General features: G+C 44.3%; 1 protein-coding gene across 2 annotated transcripts in view; it reads right to left on the bottom strand.

Annotated features, from left to right (window-relative positions):
• TRMT10A (tRNA methyltransferase 10A) overlaps window positions 1-17,684 on the bottom strand; it is a 477,951-nt gene that overhangs the window by 115,171 nt on the left and 345,096 nt on the right. Inside the window, exon 6 of one of the 2 annotated variants that reach the window (XM_069630723.1) lies at window positions 12,855-12,960. The exons of the other annotated variant lie outside the window; for it this stretch is intronic. Coding sequence (XP_069486824.1) covers window positions 12,855-12,960 — 106 coding nt within the window. The remainder of the gene's footprint in view (window positions 1-12,854; window positions 12,961-17,684) is intronic. 2 annotated transcript variants of the gene reach the window in all.

Here is a 17,684-nt window from a genome sequence, read left to right as displayed (position 1 = left end):
ACATTTTGCTAAATTACATGGAGTAGAATCTGATGAGAAGAAAAAGTGCCTCTTTTGAAAATAAGAGTCTTGCTGTGTGTGCAGAGCTTGTGCCTTGAAGCTGTCTTGGGCGAGGTGCAGGAAGGCAAACAAAAGCAGAATACTGCACTTCTGTTTAATGAAATGGTGGCAGATATGAGAGCTTTTCTGAGTTGCTGGACAAAAGCAGTGCAAGAAAGAGTTAATCTGGATGAACTGTCTGAAACGAGTGCCTTTCCATTGAAGCCGCCACAGTTTAAGAGTTATAGAGCAAAGAGATAAGCTTGCTGCGCGAAAGATAAACAATGACATTCCTGCATTCCATCCCCTGTGAGAGACACCGCAGCGTGAGCAAAAAAAAAAACTGAGGAGAGGGGGTGCAAAGACAGAAATGCTGATGTACGCATGCTTTCTAACGGCATGCAATAACAGAGCTGATCAGAAGTAAAGAATTTGCCCAGTAACACTGGAAGGAAAACAAAGGCTGCATGCAGGATGGCAGACGGGCACATCACATCTGAACATTGGGGAACCTGTGCATCTGTGAATGGGCTAAGAAAAGACAGCTGCCCATTCCAACAGACATTGCCATGCAAACCGCATTCCCATGCACCATGTGATGTGATGTGAAGTGAAACGCTATTGCTGTGCAAGCTGCATCCCAGTGCTCCATGTGATGTGAACTGAAGTAAAGCGCTGTGCACTGGAGAAGAAACCACTAGGCGCTTTGAGAAGAGAAAATACACAGCTGGCAAAATGCAAGCTACATTGCCAGGGCTGGAGTAACTGACAAAGACATTATGGCATTCCAGATGGAAGCAAAACTGACAAAAAGCGCTTAGCCGTTTTGCAAGAGACAACATGCAGAGCGGGGCTTTGGAGTACAACATGAACACTGCACATTAGCCATGATCCAGAAGCCTCACGGCTTAGTGCAAGAATGAATGATTTGATGAAGCAACAAAAGAAACTGACTTAGACTATCGCGCTCAAAGGGGTGGGCCAAGAAATCAGCAAACACCCTTTGAGAAAATGACAAGTGAAAAACCAGAGGCTTGGAAGACACTAGCTGTATGGAGAAAAATAAACAAAGCTGCTTGTGCAACTGCAGGCGATATTGGACTGAAAGACTTTACCTTTGAAAGATGGAGTGATGCCAGCAGGGCAAACTAAATCAAGATCATGAGACACTGGAAGCAAGTTGGCGCCTGGCATTCGTGATCGCTTTGGTGAAAAAGAAAAGCATTGTGCGACCTGGGTACTTATTATATGGCTTTTGTAAAAGCACAGATCAGTCTGAGGTACCATTGACCAACTATGATCGCATTGCACAAATGAGTTTGTGATTAGGCAGTTACACCCCGTATGGTTGAGTGTAAATAAGCCCCCAGAAACATGCAGAAGGGTGATAAATAATTGCAGTAGCAATGATAAAGTGTGTAGTTACCTGGTGAGACTTCTGAAGATGGGGTGGTGTTCAGGGAAGGGGTGGATAACGCTGATATTGATGAATAATGACATTGTACTTTTAATGGCATCCTAACATTTCTGTTTGTATTTTGCCTAGGCAAAAAAGCAAGACAATAGCGCGCCATTGACAGAAGTAGATGTATTCAATTTGTGGGTGACACTGATCAGTCAAGCAAACTGTGCTCAGAGAAAGCGAGTCAACTTTAAACGTGTCCTGCACCGCACTCAATGCTGCTAGCATGCATGACGTATGAGGACATTTGTTCTGCAACCTGCGAAAGGTGTCCAACAGAGTAATAACTTTTGCTGAACTGGCATGGTGCAGACTTGGCTAGTTATCAAATATTTGATGCTGCACATTCAAATGATTCAGTTGCTGGAAATAACTTAATTGACATGTCTTGCCTTTCTTGTTTAAAGGACTATGGACAATGAGTTGTGGACTGTAAGATCATGCACCACAAACAGCTGTGTGACACAGCACTTGAATGCTAACACATTGAAAAATGGTTTTTAAATGCACTTTTTGAGATGAATCTGAAAAAACGAAATGGTTTTACTCTTCCAACTGAATTGCTTTAACCAGAGATGTTTTGCTTTTTGAAAAAAAAAAAACTTCTACGTTGCACGTAGGCAGGAAAATGATTTATGAATTGTTGGGGCAGCAGGATTATGCAAGCAGGAGCGTAATTTATTTTGAGATAAAATGAGTGCGCACATCAAAGTCACCTGTGCGTAGGTTAAGATCCTTAATTGAAGTAATGCTGCCAAGTGTGTGAGCTCTAATTTGAGATGGTAACCTTTGAAACACTGGATACTTTTACAGCCAGCTTTAAGGCGGGTAAATGAAACCATGACTGACTAGTTATTTGATTTTATGACACAGAGTGTGACACGGTTTTTGTTAAACCAACCAGTTTCATGTTTTTGTGGGGACAGCTGTCTCCAGCACACTAATGCAAAGAATCACCTTTTGATTGTAGATATTTGGAATAATTCTTTGGAAAAGCGCTACAAATGAGTATCCACATGGAATTGCTAGCGTACTGGCCTGGCACATTGTCAGACATCTTTTGTCACTGACTCATATGACTGGTGTCTATGAAGTCATAGGCCCAAATGTTTCAGTGAATGGATACAACGATTTGTTTAATTTGTTTAATGTTGTTTTTCTGACCAAGAACTGCAGCGAGTGTTCTCGCCAAGATTTTATGGACTATAACTTGACTAAATGCATTTTACACAATGGTGTGATGAAACAGCCACTGCCGGAGGGTAGTATGGTGTTTGTGGCTAAAACTAATATTGTATATGGTAGATATCCCACTTGAAGAAGGGTATTCTCCAAGTCACAATAGGTAGACACTGTGAACATGTTAGATTTTCCAGTAGTAAGGCAACATGTAAATTGTAGGCTGGTAATGCACACCTCTATTATTACAGTGATACACTTAGACATAGATTTATCATGAGGCAATGTTTCCTTAGTACTACCAAGCTGCTACAAATGGAGTCCATTTCTATGGCCCATCACTAGAGTGCGCGTAGCTAGGGAGCTAGATTCATTAATTGCAGGAGCTCTATATGTTTGTGACATAGAAACTGTGCACAATAAGCTAGCCACTATGGGTTCTGATGCCAGCTCTGCTATAGAACTTCTGGCCTAGTGGGGCCCATTGATGCGCCCAACACTGCTACAAGTATTGGCAACCACTGGAGATGGCAGAATTTTAGGTATGAAGACATTTTTTCTGCCATAGGGCAGATCAACAAGACTGCTAAATACACAAGATGCATTGTATGGCAAACATTGTTAAATCAGCAGGTGTTGGCTTTTTACTGAGTGGGGGCGACCATCCTCCACACACTGGCACGCAGAGCTACAGTTACCAGCATACATATGGATGAAATTGCTTGCTTTTGATTGCATGAATAACACATGCCATGCTTGATGTAAATTAGTAGAATTGTTTTTATTTAGATAACCTGGTGCCCATGGGTTCACCTTGTTCACGAAATTAGATGGTTTCTGGTTGGGTTCCACATACATGGGGGAAGTGTCTAATCACACAGCCCATAGTCACGTTTGAATGCCCTGGGATCAGGGGGGAGGGTAGGCCCTTAGAGTTAAAGGCTGCCAGGTTTTAGAGTTGGTAACTATACATAAATGCAATAGTGCATTGTAGATTAGACTACACTGGATTGCCTTGACATTCTAACTGCATGCTGCTTTTTAACTGACAATCAGTTATACAATAATTATTTAGGTATTGTTGTGTAGGCCAGGTTTTGGCTAGAGTAAATGTCCATGTTCACTTTGTGTAGGTATTTTTGTGTAGGCCAGGTTTTGGCAAGGGTATATGTCACTGTTCACTTTGTGTACATTTTTGTTTAGGTAGTGTTTTTTACTAACCTTGCATGCCACGCTAACTGACCGCTAGAAGGTAGTTTGCTTAAATCTCTTGCAAAGCCCCAAGGTCTTTATCACTGCACTAAATACTATATTGATGTGTATTAGTCAGCATTTGTCGCACACACGTTGAATAGGGGTGGAATGTAGTGATACACAAAATTGCAACCTTGCCAATCAGGGCTTTAGATGACAGCATTAGCCGCTGAAAGCCAATAGTGTATTCAAAGTATGTGCTAAAAATGCTGACAGTAGTCTGTTGTAGCACTTCCATTATGCAGTAGTGAGCTACAAGGAATATGCAGGCCTAGTATGAGTGATAGGTCACATTATGCATTGTTAATAGACAGGCAGGGAGAGGGCCCTAGCTCTGTAGCTAATAGGTATTTTAGGAGTGTTTGGAACATTATGGCACCTATATAGCGCTTAGATAGCCAGTCTTAAGCACTATAAACACTAAGCTATGAGTGCATGCCTTTTAGAGCTTGCAGATGGGGTTAATACATCCCTGCTTCCCTTAGAATATTCTGCCTCACTAACGGTAGCCCTGCATGGCCCCAAGCTAATCTCCTTTTCTCTGGGAAGGCACTGATAAGACATTCCTGAGCTTTGGCAGATGGGCTCCAGGGAGCCAGGGAGGGGCTCAGGAGAAGGAGCAGTGGAAATTAACAGAGTTGGTTTTTTCCATGAGCCAGCCTATATTTTGCACAGGGAAAGTTCTGGAACTGTGCGTCACGGACGGGCAGCACGAGATTATAAAATATACATGCTCACATGACTCGGGTGGGAGATCGTCCTGTGGACTTGGTTCGAGCAAGATCAAGTGCCCGGAATTTGGAACTCTGACGGCATCCCGACAGCGCTGTCCTCTGAGCGGGGCTTGTTACAGCTAGCTTATGAGGGCCAGGGTCTCCCAGTGCTGATTGAAGGGGCGTAAGACTGTGTTTCTCTATGTTTCTCTATGTTTATCTAAGTTCTATGTTTCTCTATATTTTGCATTTCTCTAAGTTTTGTGCTTTGTAATCTTCTCTAACTTGAATCCCAAATGTATATGAAATTCACTGTTTAGAATAAATACTAAAACTTATTGAAGGTGTCATTTGTCACTAGCATGAGATCACTGCTCAGCACAATAGAACCTGTATTTTGGGCTGAATTGGGTATTTTTTGCTCTCAAAGGGCTGGCCCCGAGGAAGATTTTGCCCATATCAAGACAGATGGCTTCTCTCCCTGACAGATTTCTACAGTACATAATAGTTAGGCTCATTCGGACAGTGCTTTTGCTTATTTGGATTACTAACCTTAATTTTCATTTTTCTCTGCACCCCTTGCTTTCCTGCCCTTCTCCCTCTTTATAACTTTTCTCCCCCATCAGACTTGTGTTCTTTGTGTATTTTTCATTTTGCAAATTTTAAAAACAACCTATGTATTATTATTCTTAACTGAACCTTTATTGGGGCTGTTATGATTTGGGATTCAGTAATCTTGCGATGCAAATTATTAGTGGACATGTTGATTTGGAACTTACCTACACCCTAGAAAGAGACCCAGAGTGTTGAAACACGTAGTGGCTGCAATGAATTTAATTCTTAGAAATACACATGTCCGGTGCTATTTGACATGTACCAAGATAAAAGTCTTGGAAGAAAAAATACTTTGGTTATTGGTGTTCTTATAATAAGCTCAAGCACAATTGTGTCAGGGCACCTATGCCTTTTTATATCCTAAGTTATTGAGGCTGGCAGGTCACCAACCTCTCCCCACTCTGACACTTGCAGCATGATACTTGTCTAATAGTTTGTCAACTAATAGACTTTGCATCTTCTAGCACAATTGGATTCATGGTTCTATTGCTCTAATTGTGTCCTATACATTTATTCCATCACTTTAAAACGGACAGTCAGCTGTGACTTACCTTTCATGTGAGTTTTTAGGAGAACCTAATTGTGTAATGTACGAACAGCAAAACTCATACACTCTGTGTACAGTTTGTCTGTCTTGCTTTAATGTGAGTTTTCAGATGTTAATTTGGTAACGTACCAACTGTCCAGCTTATACGCTCTGCGTACATAACTGCAGTGCATGTTGTATGCGCCTGTTTGGTAGGAGTATGTATTGTAAGAATGTGTGTCATAGGGCCATTTTCGTAGGAGTGCATATTGTGCAAGCATGTGTCGAAGGAACAGGTGTAGTAGCTGCACGTGTCATAGGAGCACATGCTGTAGGAGAGTGTGTTGTAAGTGTGCACCTTAAGAGGGTGTGTGGTTGGAATATGTGTCATACAACAACATTTTGTGCAGTGTGCGCTTATAGCTGCGCATGTTATAGGAGCACATGTAGTGTTTATTAGTGTGTGTGGTAGGAGCATGTGTCGTAGGTACACGTGAGAGCACTTGTCATACGTCTAGATGTTGTGTGGTAAGCGTGTGTGTGTATTAGGTGCGTGTGTCATAGGAGCACATTATTAATGTTCAAATACACAATGTTAGTATTACAAGCGTACGTGTAGGGTTTTAGTATAAAATATGCCCCCAATCTGCTCATGCATTGTATGCATCCTTCAGTGTACATTTTCATACGGAAAGTGTACATTTATTCTATCACTTTAAAATTGACATTCAATTTTGTGTCTCTGTGTGTCAGCTGTCACCTCCCTTTGATGAGAGTTTTTAGATGTCAATTGTGTAATCTATGAACTGTAAAACTCATACGCTCTGTGTTTGAGGTGAATTTTCAGGACATTTGCAAAATCCGTACAACTCTGCATATGTGATTGCAGCACATGTTGAGCATGTGTGGTGGGATTATGTGTTGTAAGAATGTGTGTTGCACGATCATGTGTTGTAGGGGTGCACAGTGTTGTAGGAGCATGTCGTAGGAGCGTGTGTAGTAGCAGCATGTGTAGTGGTTGCACTTGTCATAGGAGCATTTGTTGTAGGAACATCTGTCGTAGGAGTATAAATGTACATCATAACAGTGCGTGTGGTTCGAACATGTGCCATAAGAGCATTTGTTGTACATCCACCTTATGGGTATTAGGTGCATGTATAATAACACTCAAGTTCTCCTCCCCATCACTGGATCGTATGACCATGACTCTACAATCCTCCTTCAAATATACTCCACTATCCAAGCTTGGATGGCAGCCAATGGATTATGCCTAAACAAAGACAAAACAGAAATCATTCTCATAGGTCCCGAAGAAATATTGGACAAACTCAACCATAAATACGACAACTTCCTCATCGACAACACCACCATCATTGTCTCTTCTTTAGTCAAGACCTTGGGGATCTATCTAGACTCCACCTTGTCCATGAACAGATAGGTCTGTGCTATTGCCTCCGCCTCTGCCAACACCACCAAATTAATAGACGCCATTAAACCGTTACTCTCCAACCAAAACTGCCTCTCTATCGCCTGAGCCACCATTGGTGCCAAGTTAGGTCACTGTAACATTCTCCTTGCAGGCACCTCAGACACAAACTTAAACCGGCTCCAAACTGTCCAGAACAATGCGCTAAGAGCAGCACTCAACATCCCCAAAAGAGATCACATCACACAGGCCAGATGAGATGCCCACTGGCTCCCGGTTAAAGAAAGAATTACATTCATGACTCTTAACTTAACTCATAAATGTGTTAGCCTCTCTGCCCCATCATACCTATACAAAACCATCTGCAGAGACATCTCTGCACGCCCAAGAAGAACACACCATGCCAACCAACTGCGAATCCCACCCATCAAAAGAGCCAAAGCAGGGGGTATAGGCTTTCCTCATATAGCTCCCAAACTCAAACGCCCCACCCAACGCCCTCCGTGATGAAACTTCCCTCACAACCTTCCGCAAAGACCTCAAAACAACACTATTCAAATGACACTCCGACTGCTGCCTGCTGAACTCTGTACCCCCTTGTATCGACTGTAACTAAGTATTTATAACCAAACAGACCGTCTTGCAATTAAGCTTGTCTGTGTAATCAGTTATGCTCCCTGTAACCAGATTTGTTCACATGTAACCGCACCACGATGCCCCCAGGCTGCTGTGCGCTATATACATTTTAATAAATAAATAAATAAATAAAAATAAATAAGTGTGCTTGTCATCGGAACATGTATTTTAGGAGTGTGTGTTGTGCGGGTGCCAGTTATAGGAGTGTGTTTCATTATAGTGTATGTCATAAGATTGTGGAAAGTGTGTCGTAGGGGCACGTGTCGTGGGGCCTGTGGGAGCACTTGTAGTACGTCTACATGTTATGTGTAGTAAACATGTGTGCATTAGGTGCGGAGGTCATAGGAGCATGTTATTAGTGTTCATATACAAAACGTTAATATCACAAATGTACTTGTAGGCTTTTAATATAAAATGTACCATCTTTCTGCTCATGCATTATATGCCTCCTAAAGTGTACATTTTCTTATGAAAAGTGTACATTTATTCCATCACTTTAAAACTGACAAAGTCAGTGGTAACTTGTCTTTGATGTGAGTTTTTAAGATGTTGTGTAATATATGAGATGTAAAACCAGTATGTTTTGTGTACAGTTTGTATGAAATATGCGCATTCTGTGTTATATATAGGTACATTTCAAATGTGAATATCTGAAAATTGGCTGAGTCTATATATACATTTTTTTCAGTACACCACTTCCAGATATAATCTAGAATCCTGCTAAAAAATTAGATAAATCGAAGCAGACAATTTTGAGAAGTTATGTTTGAAAAATAATTTTCTTAATTAGAAAAATGTTTTTCTTTTCCTATGTCCTATGACATTGTATATCTGGGTTCCATTAACTGTTACTCCCGGGGGGGCCCTTGACGCTCTAAGTATATCTTCTTTGATTGTGTATGAAGATGGGGCCACCAGGACATCTTGTGGCCTCGCTCCCATATCCCTCCTCTAAGGACCCACTCTATGCACCAGATCTATTCTCACGTCCTCCGGTTGAATATCCGTCAAGAGGCTCCCAAAATATTGTTGGATGGTGTCCCTCAGGTTAGCGTCTAGGATCGCTACACTTAGACCCTTTACTGAAATGTTTGACCTGCGGGAGAGATTTTCCAAATCCTCCACTTGTAGCTCAAGATTGTGGGTGGCCCTGGCTACCTGTTCCAAAAGATCCCCATTTTGCTTAACCTCCTCAACCACTTCCGATAGACCTTGCTCAGTTGTGTCCACTCTTGTGCCAAGGTTGGTAATTTCCTTCCTCACTTCATGCAGTGAGCTCTGCAAGTCTTCTGTCATTTTCCCAAGTTGTTCCAGAAATGAGCTCACCATTCTGTCATCCATGCCCCTGAGGCATTCTTGCAAGTCCCCCTTGTTCAGGGTCCTGGTATGCGGTCTCGTCTCCTTGGGTTCGCCCAATGATAGTTTTCTGGTGGCTGAATCTTGCACTACTTCCGGCTGCTAACGCCAGCAGCATTCCAGCTGGCCCCCTTGCGAGTCGACTGACCCCTTAGGTTTGGTCAAAGCGGACTTCGCCTTGGCCCCTGGCATCTGTAGGGATCTTTCCAATGTCCTTTTCCCCCTTTAAAGTGTACCTTTCAGTGCCAGCCTTCGCAGGCTTGTGGGCAGCCCTAATCTTAAACTAGTGCTTTCAGATAGCTGGTACCTTTGTGTTGCAGTGACTCTGCTCGAAAGGAGGGGGTTCGCACTCCAGCTCTAATGACCAAGCTCTCTATCACCCCCAAGAGCGCAGCAGTGTTCCAAACCAGGACTTAGAGGCACACAAGCCTTGGTCAGCCCCTATTTGCTCATATCAGCCAGATGGGTATTGGTGATCTTGCGTTGGGGAGGAGGGCACGCAGGCACTTCTGGTGATATTTGCGGTCTCTCCCACGGGGGAACTTCATGTCTACTCCTCTCTCCCTCCCTGTGCCTCCACTTAGCTTTACCTTTTCTTCTTTTTCTTCAATATGGAGGGGTTTGGAGCGGAAGGGGCCTTCCACTGCCCAGGAGCTCAAGCTCTGATGCTTCGGTAGTTAGGAGTTGTTCACATCCCTAAGTCCCCCGCACTCACTGCTGCTGCCGCCCGGGAAGCCGACATGATTTCCTTGTCACGGAGGAGAAAGTTGCGTGGGTGCCGGAGGCAACGTTATGCGGTCCCTCAATTTAGCTCCTCCAGCCGGCCGTTCCGATGTAGCGTCCCGGGCCTCGGCCCTCACTCCCTCCCTCCTCCTCATGCCGCGAGGGCTGCACGATCAGCCGCTCTGCTCCGGCACCTTCCCCTCAGCTCCTGGAGGCAGTTTTCACACATGCCAGACGCTGCTTCGGCCTAGAAAGGAGGAGCTCCCCACTCCAAAGGGCTCCGCCGCCTTGGGTCCCTGCGACCTTGCTACTCTGAGTGAGGGTAAGGGGGGCTCTACTCTCGCTGGCTAGTGGAGAAGCTGCAAATATCGATGTTTAGATTGTCAGCCTGTGGGCCTGCTTCTAAGGGCCCAGACGAAGGAGTATCACGTACTCGACAATCTTCATGCAACATTTTCAGATATATTAATGCAAGTGTTCGAAAGTTTTTAAGAAAGGTAATTTTCTGAAACACCATAAAGACTTCATCTTAACCTGAACTATGTCTTGCGCTAGCGCGAAGGCATAATATATAATACATGGCAAAAGAATACTTGCCAGTAACTAAAGGCACGTGTCAGATTCTGTATGTAATTATAAATATTTATGGATTGATTAAATTTCAATGATGCCTCATTTCTGCACCTGTAGTGTATAAATAGTGGGTCTTGAAGATAGGGCCCTCTGTACAACGAACAGAAGACTGCTTATTTAGGTATAGACCTAATAGAAGAGGCCCGTTTTAAGCAATGTCTAGGCCTATACAAATTGGCAGGTAAAATAAGTGAAGTAAAAAATAACCAATAGAAACAAGCATTAGCAACGCCAAGCGCGTTGACTCTTCCAAAGGAAGATCTTATCGAGATTTTTCACATAGCAGCTTTTATACATTTGAATTTTCTACGAATTATCCCACTAAAATTAATGTGAATATTGGCATTTATATTTTCTTAATAATATTGGGCTGAGATGATGAATTGCGCAGCAATGAAGGGGCTGTTGAAGATACACTTGGTTAAGAAGTTTTATTATACAAGAAGCAGATTGAAAGTCTTTGCAAGCAGACATTACTGTCGATTAGTACCAGGTGAGGGTGGTGTGGCGGCCTCCCAGCCAATGGGGAGGCTCAGAATACAGGCATTACCACATGGTAATCTCACTGCCCTGAGCCTCCTGAAGGCCGGTGGCCACCATCTCCTCTCGCCGGGGAATCAGGTAAGTCTTCTCCCCCCTACACCCATCAACAGAATTCCCTTAAAGCCCTCCCACCCCCACTTACCTTCTTTTTTGTCCATTTTGAGAGCGGACGCACTGGAAACAACTTCAGTCCCCGGCGCGTCCGCTCACAATCTGCGACAGGCCGTCATGGAAAGGAAAAAGAGACGTGTATTCCCTTCTCCCTTTCCAGGGCAGCCATTGTATTTGTTAACTTTTTTCCTATCTTTTTAATGGCCACCACGGAAAGGGAGAAGGGACTTGCATGTAGCCCTTTTCCCTTTGCATGGTCGCCATTTTGTTTGTTTACTTTTTCCCATTTGATTTCAATGGCTGCCATGGAAAAGGAAAACGGACTTCGTTTCTCCCTTCCCTGGCGGTCATTTTTTAAAACTTTTTTATTCTGTTCTTAAACAGAATAGAGTGTTTCAGAACAGAAAAAAATGCCTTTAGTACCCCGGTCTAACAGGCTGAGAAAGGGCTGGGGTACTAATGGCAATGAACCCCTCGACTGCGGGCCATTACGGCATACGGTAATGCCCTGGGGCCTTCGTTAAGTAACTATGGGCCCAGGGGGCATTACCCTATGCGGTAATGGCCCGCAGTCTCGGGGCATATTGCCCAATGAAAAATATTTTTTAAAACACTGAATTGTAGGGACAGGTTAAATAAGAACCGTGGGCACTTCGGAGGTTGTAGTGCCATCTATTCATAACTGTTAAATAAAAAACATGTTGGAAATTTCATGTGCTGGAACCCCTGGCTAAAGACTATGGAGAAGACGAATACTGATAACCTATCTATCCATAACTAAACATCTTCTGTTTTCGGTTTGATGCACAACTGCTTGCTATAATGAGTCATTTAGGAAAAAAAAAATTTAACATCTCATTTTTGCTTCCAGTTGTAATAAAAGTCAATTTTGGGGATATGCCATTGGCAGGAAACATAGGGCCTTAAGGGCGTCTATGTTGGTCTTGAATTCCCATAAGAAATCATTGTAGTCTCCGCCCACTCCAACAGTTGAACACAGCTGCAGCTGTGCGACTACTACAGGCTCTATATGATCAAGTGCAAATCGATTCCTCCATACATTATTCAAACTGTGCTATTCAAACTAACACAAGACTACTGTTTTAAGATTAGCATGTTTTCGCAAAATGTCTTCATTGTAAAGCTAATTAAACCCATGCACAGGGTAACCACATATAGAAGTGAATTTCATCAGGACCACAAAAAAACCTACAGTGCAGGATGTCCCCACCGAGCCCACTTGCTCTGCAGACTCGGACTTTCCAAGACAACTAATCCACACAGATTTCGCAGACGAACAGAATGCAGAGGCAGCAGCCAATCCTTTTTAGTAATGATGGGTGTCCTAATCTTGCCTCCATAATATACTTACACACAAGGCAGTACGTGAGGTGGCACACGGTGTTAGTAGACAGTTGCTCAATTTAAAGTTAGTTGGGGCCGGGCAGCAATCCAGATGGAGAAAACAGATGAAGAGTCAACGTCTAGAACGCTCGCACATGGCCATAACCAAAAAAGATGAACCTACCTAACCGAAGAACAGCCATGCACTCACGGAAAAGGATAATGCAAGTCCAAAAATAGAGACGAATGCTTAATAAAGTCTGCAAGGTCTTTCTTAATTTAATCCTGACTTACCATGATTAACTGCCAATACTTTCCGGCTATTCATTTTCACAAAGCTTCCCAGTGGGAGCTGTGCATGACGGATTCCGTGTTCCAGGGCTTGCTTGTAAGTGATCCCCTGCAACAGACATAGCAAAGAACTCCAAGTAAGTACAGCTCGGTATGGCTGGTACAGTTCGGTCAAGCTTTCAGCATTCCACACTGCTCGCCACACCGCCTCAGTTCCCCTGGGCCTACTTATCGCAAAACTATAACGTTAACTGTTGATAATATTCATGTGTGCATGATTTAACAGGCCAGGGGACGGTGGCAATCCTAACGCCCCATTTTAAGGGGTTCCTTTCTAACATGTCACAGACCTCCCCCCTCTCCCCGTTGCTGGAAAAAACGGGTCCCAGATGCAAAATGACCATTCATATTTTAAAAGATTCTGAAACGGGTACACGCGTTCCCTTGCATCCGTGTGCACGGGCATACAACCACGTATTTGCTTAAGGCGTCCAGAGCTTGTCGGCTAATAGCACATTAGTAAAAACTCCAGCGATTTTACAATGTAAGCAAATTATCACTAATGAACAACATCACGTTTCTCCCTGCTGAATGCCTTTATTTGAAATCAGCTGCTTTGAGAACACTTTTCCTATGGCTGTCCAAAGATGTTCACAATGGAATTCCCACAAGACATTTCTCCATGGAATTGGGACAAACTTCAATAGGAGAGTAGACACTGTTTTAGACAAAAGTAACGTAAAACAAGACAAACTCACTGGAGACAGATAGCTACTTGTAACCTTTGCCAAATACATTGGTCTGTCTCCATGACATAGGACATTCTCCAGAAATGATCTTTTAACTAACAGATGCACGGTTCCATGTGTTAAAATTGCGGCAGAAATGGGCATTTACACAAAAAAGGCTGTGGTTCTGCTGCTACAATCCATGTAAAGGATGCGGGGGACATCCCCGCAAACCCCAGGACCATTATGTCATTTAAGGGGTGCAGGGGATACCCCCGCAACCCCTGCTCCCCTTAAATGGTATAATGGGGTACACCTTTACCGTGTCAAACCACAGCATTTTTGCCGCGATTTTTTGTAAAGGTGACTTTTTGCTGCAATTTTATTACTGCATACCAGATGCACTACGTCATCAATAATATGGAGTCTTGGAAATATTGTGCAATGCACAAGTTGACTGCATACTCAACCTGTGTGGGGTGGATCAGCGCACAAGATGTGGAAAGCTGGACACCCAATAAGGACTTTGCTGACTATGGCCCCCTTTTTATTTCCATTATATATAAATTCCCTTGCAGAGGATATAAATAACTTGTCCGTAGACGGACCATCAATAGGAGGATTCAAAATAGGCATTTGTTTATTTGCAGATGATTCAATATTAATTTCTAAAACACCATCTGGGCTACAAACTAGGGGTGTCACGGTATTAGTTTTATGACGGTACAATAACCTTCTTGCCAAATGACGGTATATCATGGTTATCGCGGTATAGCAGGTGGAGTTAACTAATCTTAAATATTTTCTAAAAGGTCATAAATTGTCAGATTTATCATCACAAACAAAACCATGCACCCAGGGCCAGAATTGGGCTTTTCAACATACTTTCCACTGAAATGCCACCCCTTGCTTGCACCAAACACAAACGCACGTGTGGAGAGGAGGGGGAGGTGGGGCCCTGCTGCGACTGGCAAAGCAAACTGAATAGCTTTTCTTAAGTGGTCATTTAGGCTTTTACCTCCCCCACTGGCTACTGGTGAAGATGAACATGTTGCCATATTGATAATCTGCATGCCACAGAACAATGGAGTCTGATGGTACAATACGCCTGTGCGCATACACACACACACGCACTCTCTCTTTATGTTACAGCCTTTAGTTTACTTCTGGGCCAAAAGGTGTTCAGTAATCACGGACATGTTACCCTTTGGTATGGCAGCAGGGAATACCCACAGAGATGATTAAATTTCGCAGTGTGACTTATTATATGTAAATTCAATGATAGAACCAAGGAAATCCGCCATTGTCATATGTTTAGAAAACATTATCCATTATAAATATATAAACCCCAAAGCCGCCAACCCAAAGTCCCGGGAGGATAGCTCAGCGGCAACGTGCGTGCCTTGGAAGCAAGACGACACGAAGCAACACAGGTTCGATCCCTGGGTCCGCGCTTAGAAACCTCTGGGTGTTTAAGCACGTTATAAATACGCAACTAAGACAAAAACAATTACGCAACAAAATAAACAAAACCAATTTCTTTAACAGCGCCTCGATGCCCTGGGGCTGTGTGAGCGCTTTAAAAAAAAAATGTAAATAAAAAAAAGTAAACCCCTTTCCTTCTTGGCACTGTATTTATTCTTCCTATTGCTAACATGTTGATTTTGTGTCAGGCACGTGTGGTTTATGGAATGGCATTAAAAACTGCTCAAACTGAAACTACTTGGCAGACGGCACATCCAACAGAGCAAGACCAAGACTGCGCAGAACTTGCTTACTGCAGCCTTTCCAAATCAGATGGAAAAGCACACTTAACGGTATGAACGGTATACCGGTATAAACAATGTGACGGTTATTATTGTTCAATTAAGAGGTTCACGGTATCTTTAACGGTATACCGTAATACCGTTACATCCCTACTACAAACACAGTTAGATGTTTTTAAACAGCAACGTGAGGAGAAGGGGGCATGTATTAATGTTTAAAAATAATGCATGAACTGCAGTACAAGGAAATAAAAGTGCAATATCACCATTTCTCCATCTGCAAAATTAGAAGAAGTATCTTTCTTCGGCTATCTGGGTGTCCAGATAGCTGAAGAGGGAAGCTGTAGGACCAGGTGGAAAAGAGTGCTGTAATTCTAGCAATACGGGTTGAGGTGGAGGTGCGGGGGGCACTTACCTGTAACTGTTCTTCTCCAGCATGGGTCTGGCATGGATTCACATGCTCATGAATATTCCCTGTCGTCAGGCTGGGAATCCTCGGTAAAGAAAAAATCAGTTTCAGTTTCGTTTCTTAACTGTCTTTCTCCTAATAGCCAATCACTGGTCTCTGTGTCATACTGCCCCCAGCCAATGACTGCCCTCTACTTAATCCCCTCCGCAGGCAGCCATCTTCAGATTTGGTAGCACATAAAGTGGCAGTAGGACCAAGAGAAGAGCCGCAGAGGGGTAGGCGGGAGGGTTTGCCTGACCCATGCTGGAGAACAACAGTTGCAGGTAAGTAACTTGTTCTTTCTCCAGCATGGGGTCTGGCATGGATTCACATGCTCATGAATACAAGAATACATAGCAGTACACACATGCACAACCACGCAAGGTGGCAAGACTCAACATTAAGCATTTCAACAACTCAACATTAAGCATCTTTTACCTCCTCACCAGGCTCACCTTCAAGCGAACTGGTTGCGCAGCACTGCTTGGCCGACTCTGGACTACTCCCTGGCATCCCAGTCGACGCAGTAGAATTTCGTGAAGGTGTGCGTCGACCTCCACTTAGCAGCCCTGCAGATGTACAGCAGGGGCACACCAGACAGGAACGCCGTAGTTGCAGCGATCGCTCTGGTCGAATGGGCTCTCGGACAGCCAGGCAACGGTCGATTTGCCAACCGGTGACAGTGCATGATGCAGCCGGAGACCCACGTGGAAATGGAAGCCTTGGAGAGGGCCTTCCCTTGGTTCACAGAGCCAAAGTTCACAAACAGCTGTGATGTCTTCCGAGAACTTCAGCGCTCTAGCCACATCCAGCGAGTGCAAAGTCCTCTCAGCCGGTGACGAAGGCGACGGGAAGAAAACAGGTAACACCAAGGGCTCGTTGAGATGGAAGTCCGACGACACCTTGGGCATGAAGGGGGGCGAGTTCTGAGCACGACCCTCGTTGCGTGGAAAGTCAAATACGGAGGCTTACAGGAGAGGGCCTGGATCTCTCCCACTCATCGTGCGGAGGTGATGGCCACCAGGAAAGCCGTCTTCCACGACAGGAATTTCAGAGGTGCTGAATGCAGAGGCTAGAACGGAGGACCCATGAGCCTAGTCAGCACCACATTGAGCTCCCACGCCGGGGCCGGAGCCTTCACTGGCGAGAACAAACAGAAAAGTCCTTTCATGAACTCCTCAACAAGGCGATGCGACCACAGCGACGATCGTCCCGGAGTTCTAGTGTAGCGGGAGATAGCCACCAGATGGATCTTGATAGAGGTGAGCGCCAGCCCCGCCTTGGCCAGCGACAGCAATTACGGCAGCACTTGCGGGGCCATAATTCGTAGAGGGTTTATTTTCTGTGCACGGCACCAGAAGGTGAACCTCTTCCATTTATGTCCGTAGCACTTGAGCGTCTAAGAAGCCCTGGCCTTGGCAAGTACCTTCTTGCAGTCCGCCGGGATCTCGTATCCTCTATAGCGCTGCAGGAGCCCTTGGTGTTCGTCGCCATTACAAACAGATCGATCTGGGGTTTGCCCCATTGTCAAAACAGTAGGTTCACCTGGTCCTGCCGAAGTTACCACTCATGGCAAGAACGCAGCTCCCTGCTGAGTGAGTCGGCAACAGTGTTCTTCACTCCTGCCAGATGAAAGGGTACCAGGAACATCCTCTGGGCGACGGCCCAGTGCCATGGGTCCTTCCCTTCCTTGGAGAGAGCTGGGGATCTGGTGCCCCCCTGCTTCCAAATGTAGAACATCGTGGTGGTGTTGTCGGTGAAGACCCACACCACCTTGCCCTTGAGGGACGGCAGGAATGACTTGAGGGCCCAAAACACGGCTTTGAGCTCCAGGACGTTGATGTGCAACGACCTCTCCTCTGAGAGCCACAGGCCTCTTGCGTGGAGATTT

Source organism: Ambystoma mexicanum, chromosome 6q (genome assembly GCF_040938575.1).
Source record: "Ambystoma mexicanum isolate Mex_15411 chromosome 6q, UKY_AmexF1_1, whole genome shotgun sequence".
Taxonomy (NCBI): Eukaryota; Metazoa; Chordata; class Amphibia; order Caudata; family Ambystomatidae; genus Ambystoma; species Ambystoma mexicanum.
The sequence above is the reverse complement of the archived record's forward strand: the minus strand, read 5'-3'. Positions and strand labels throughout refer to the sequence as shown.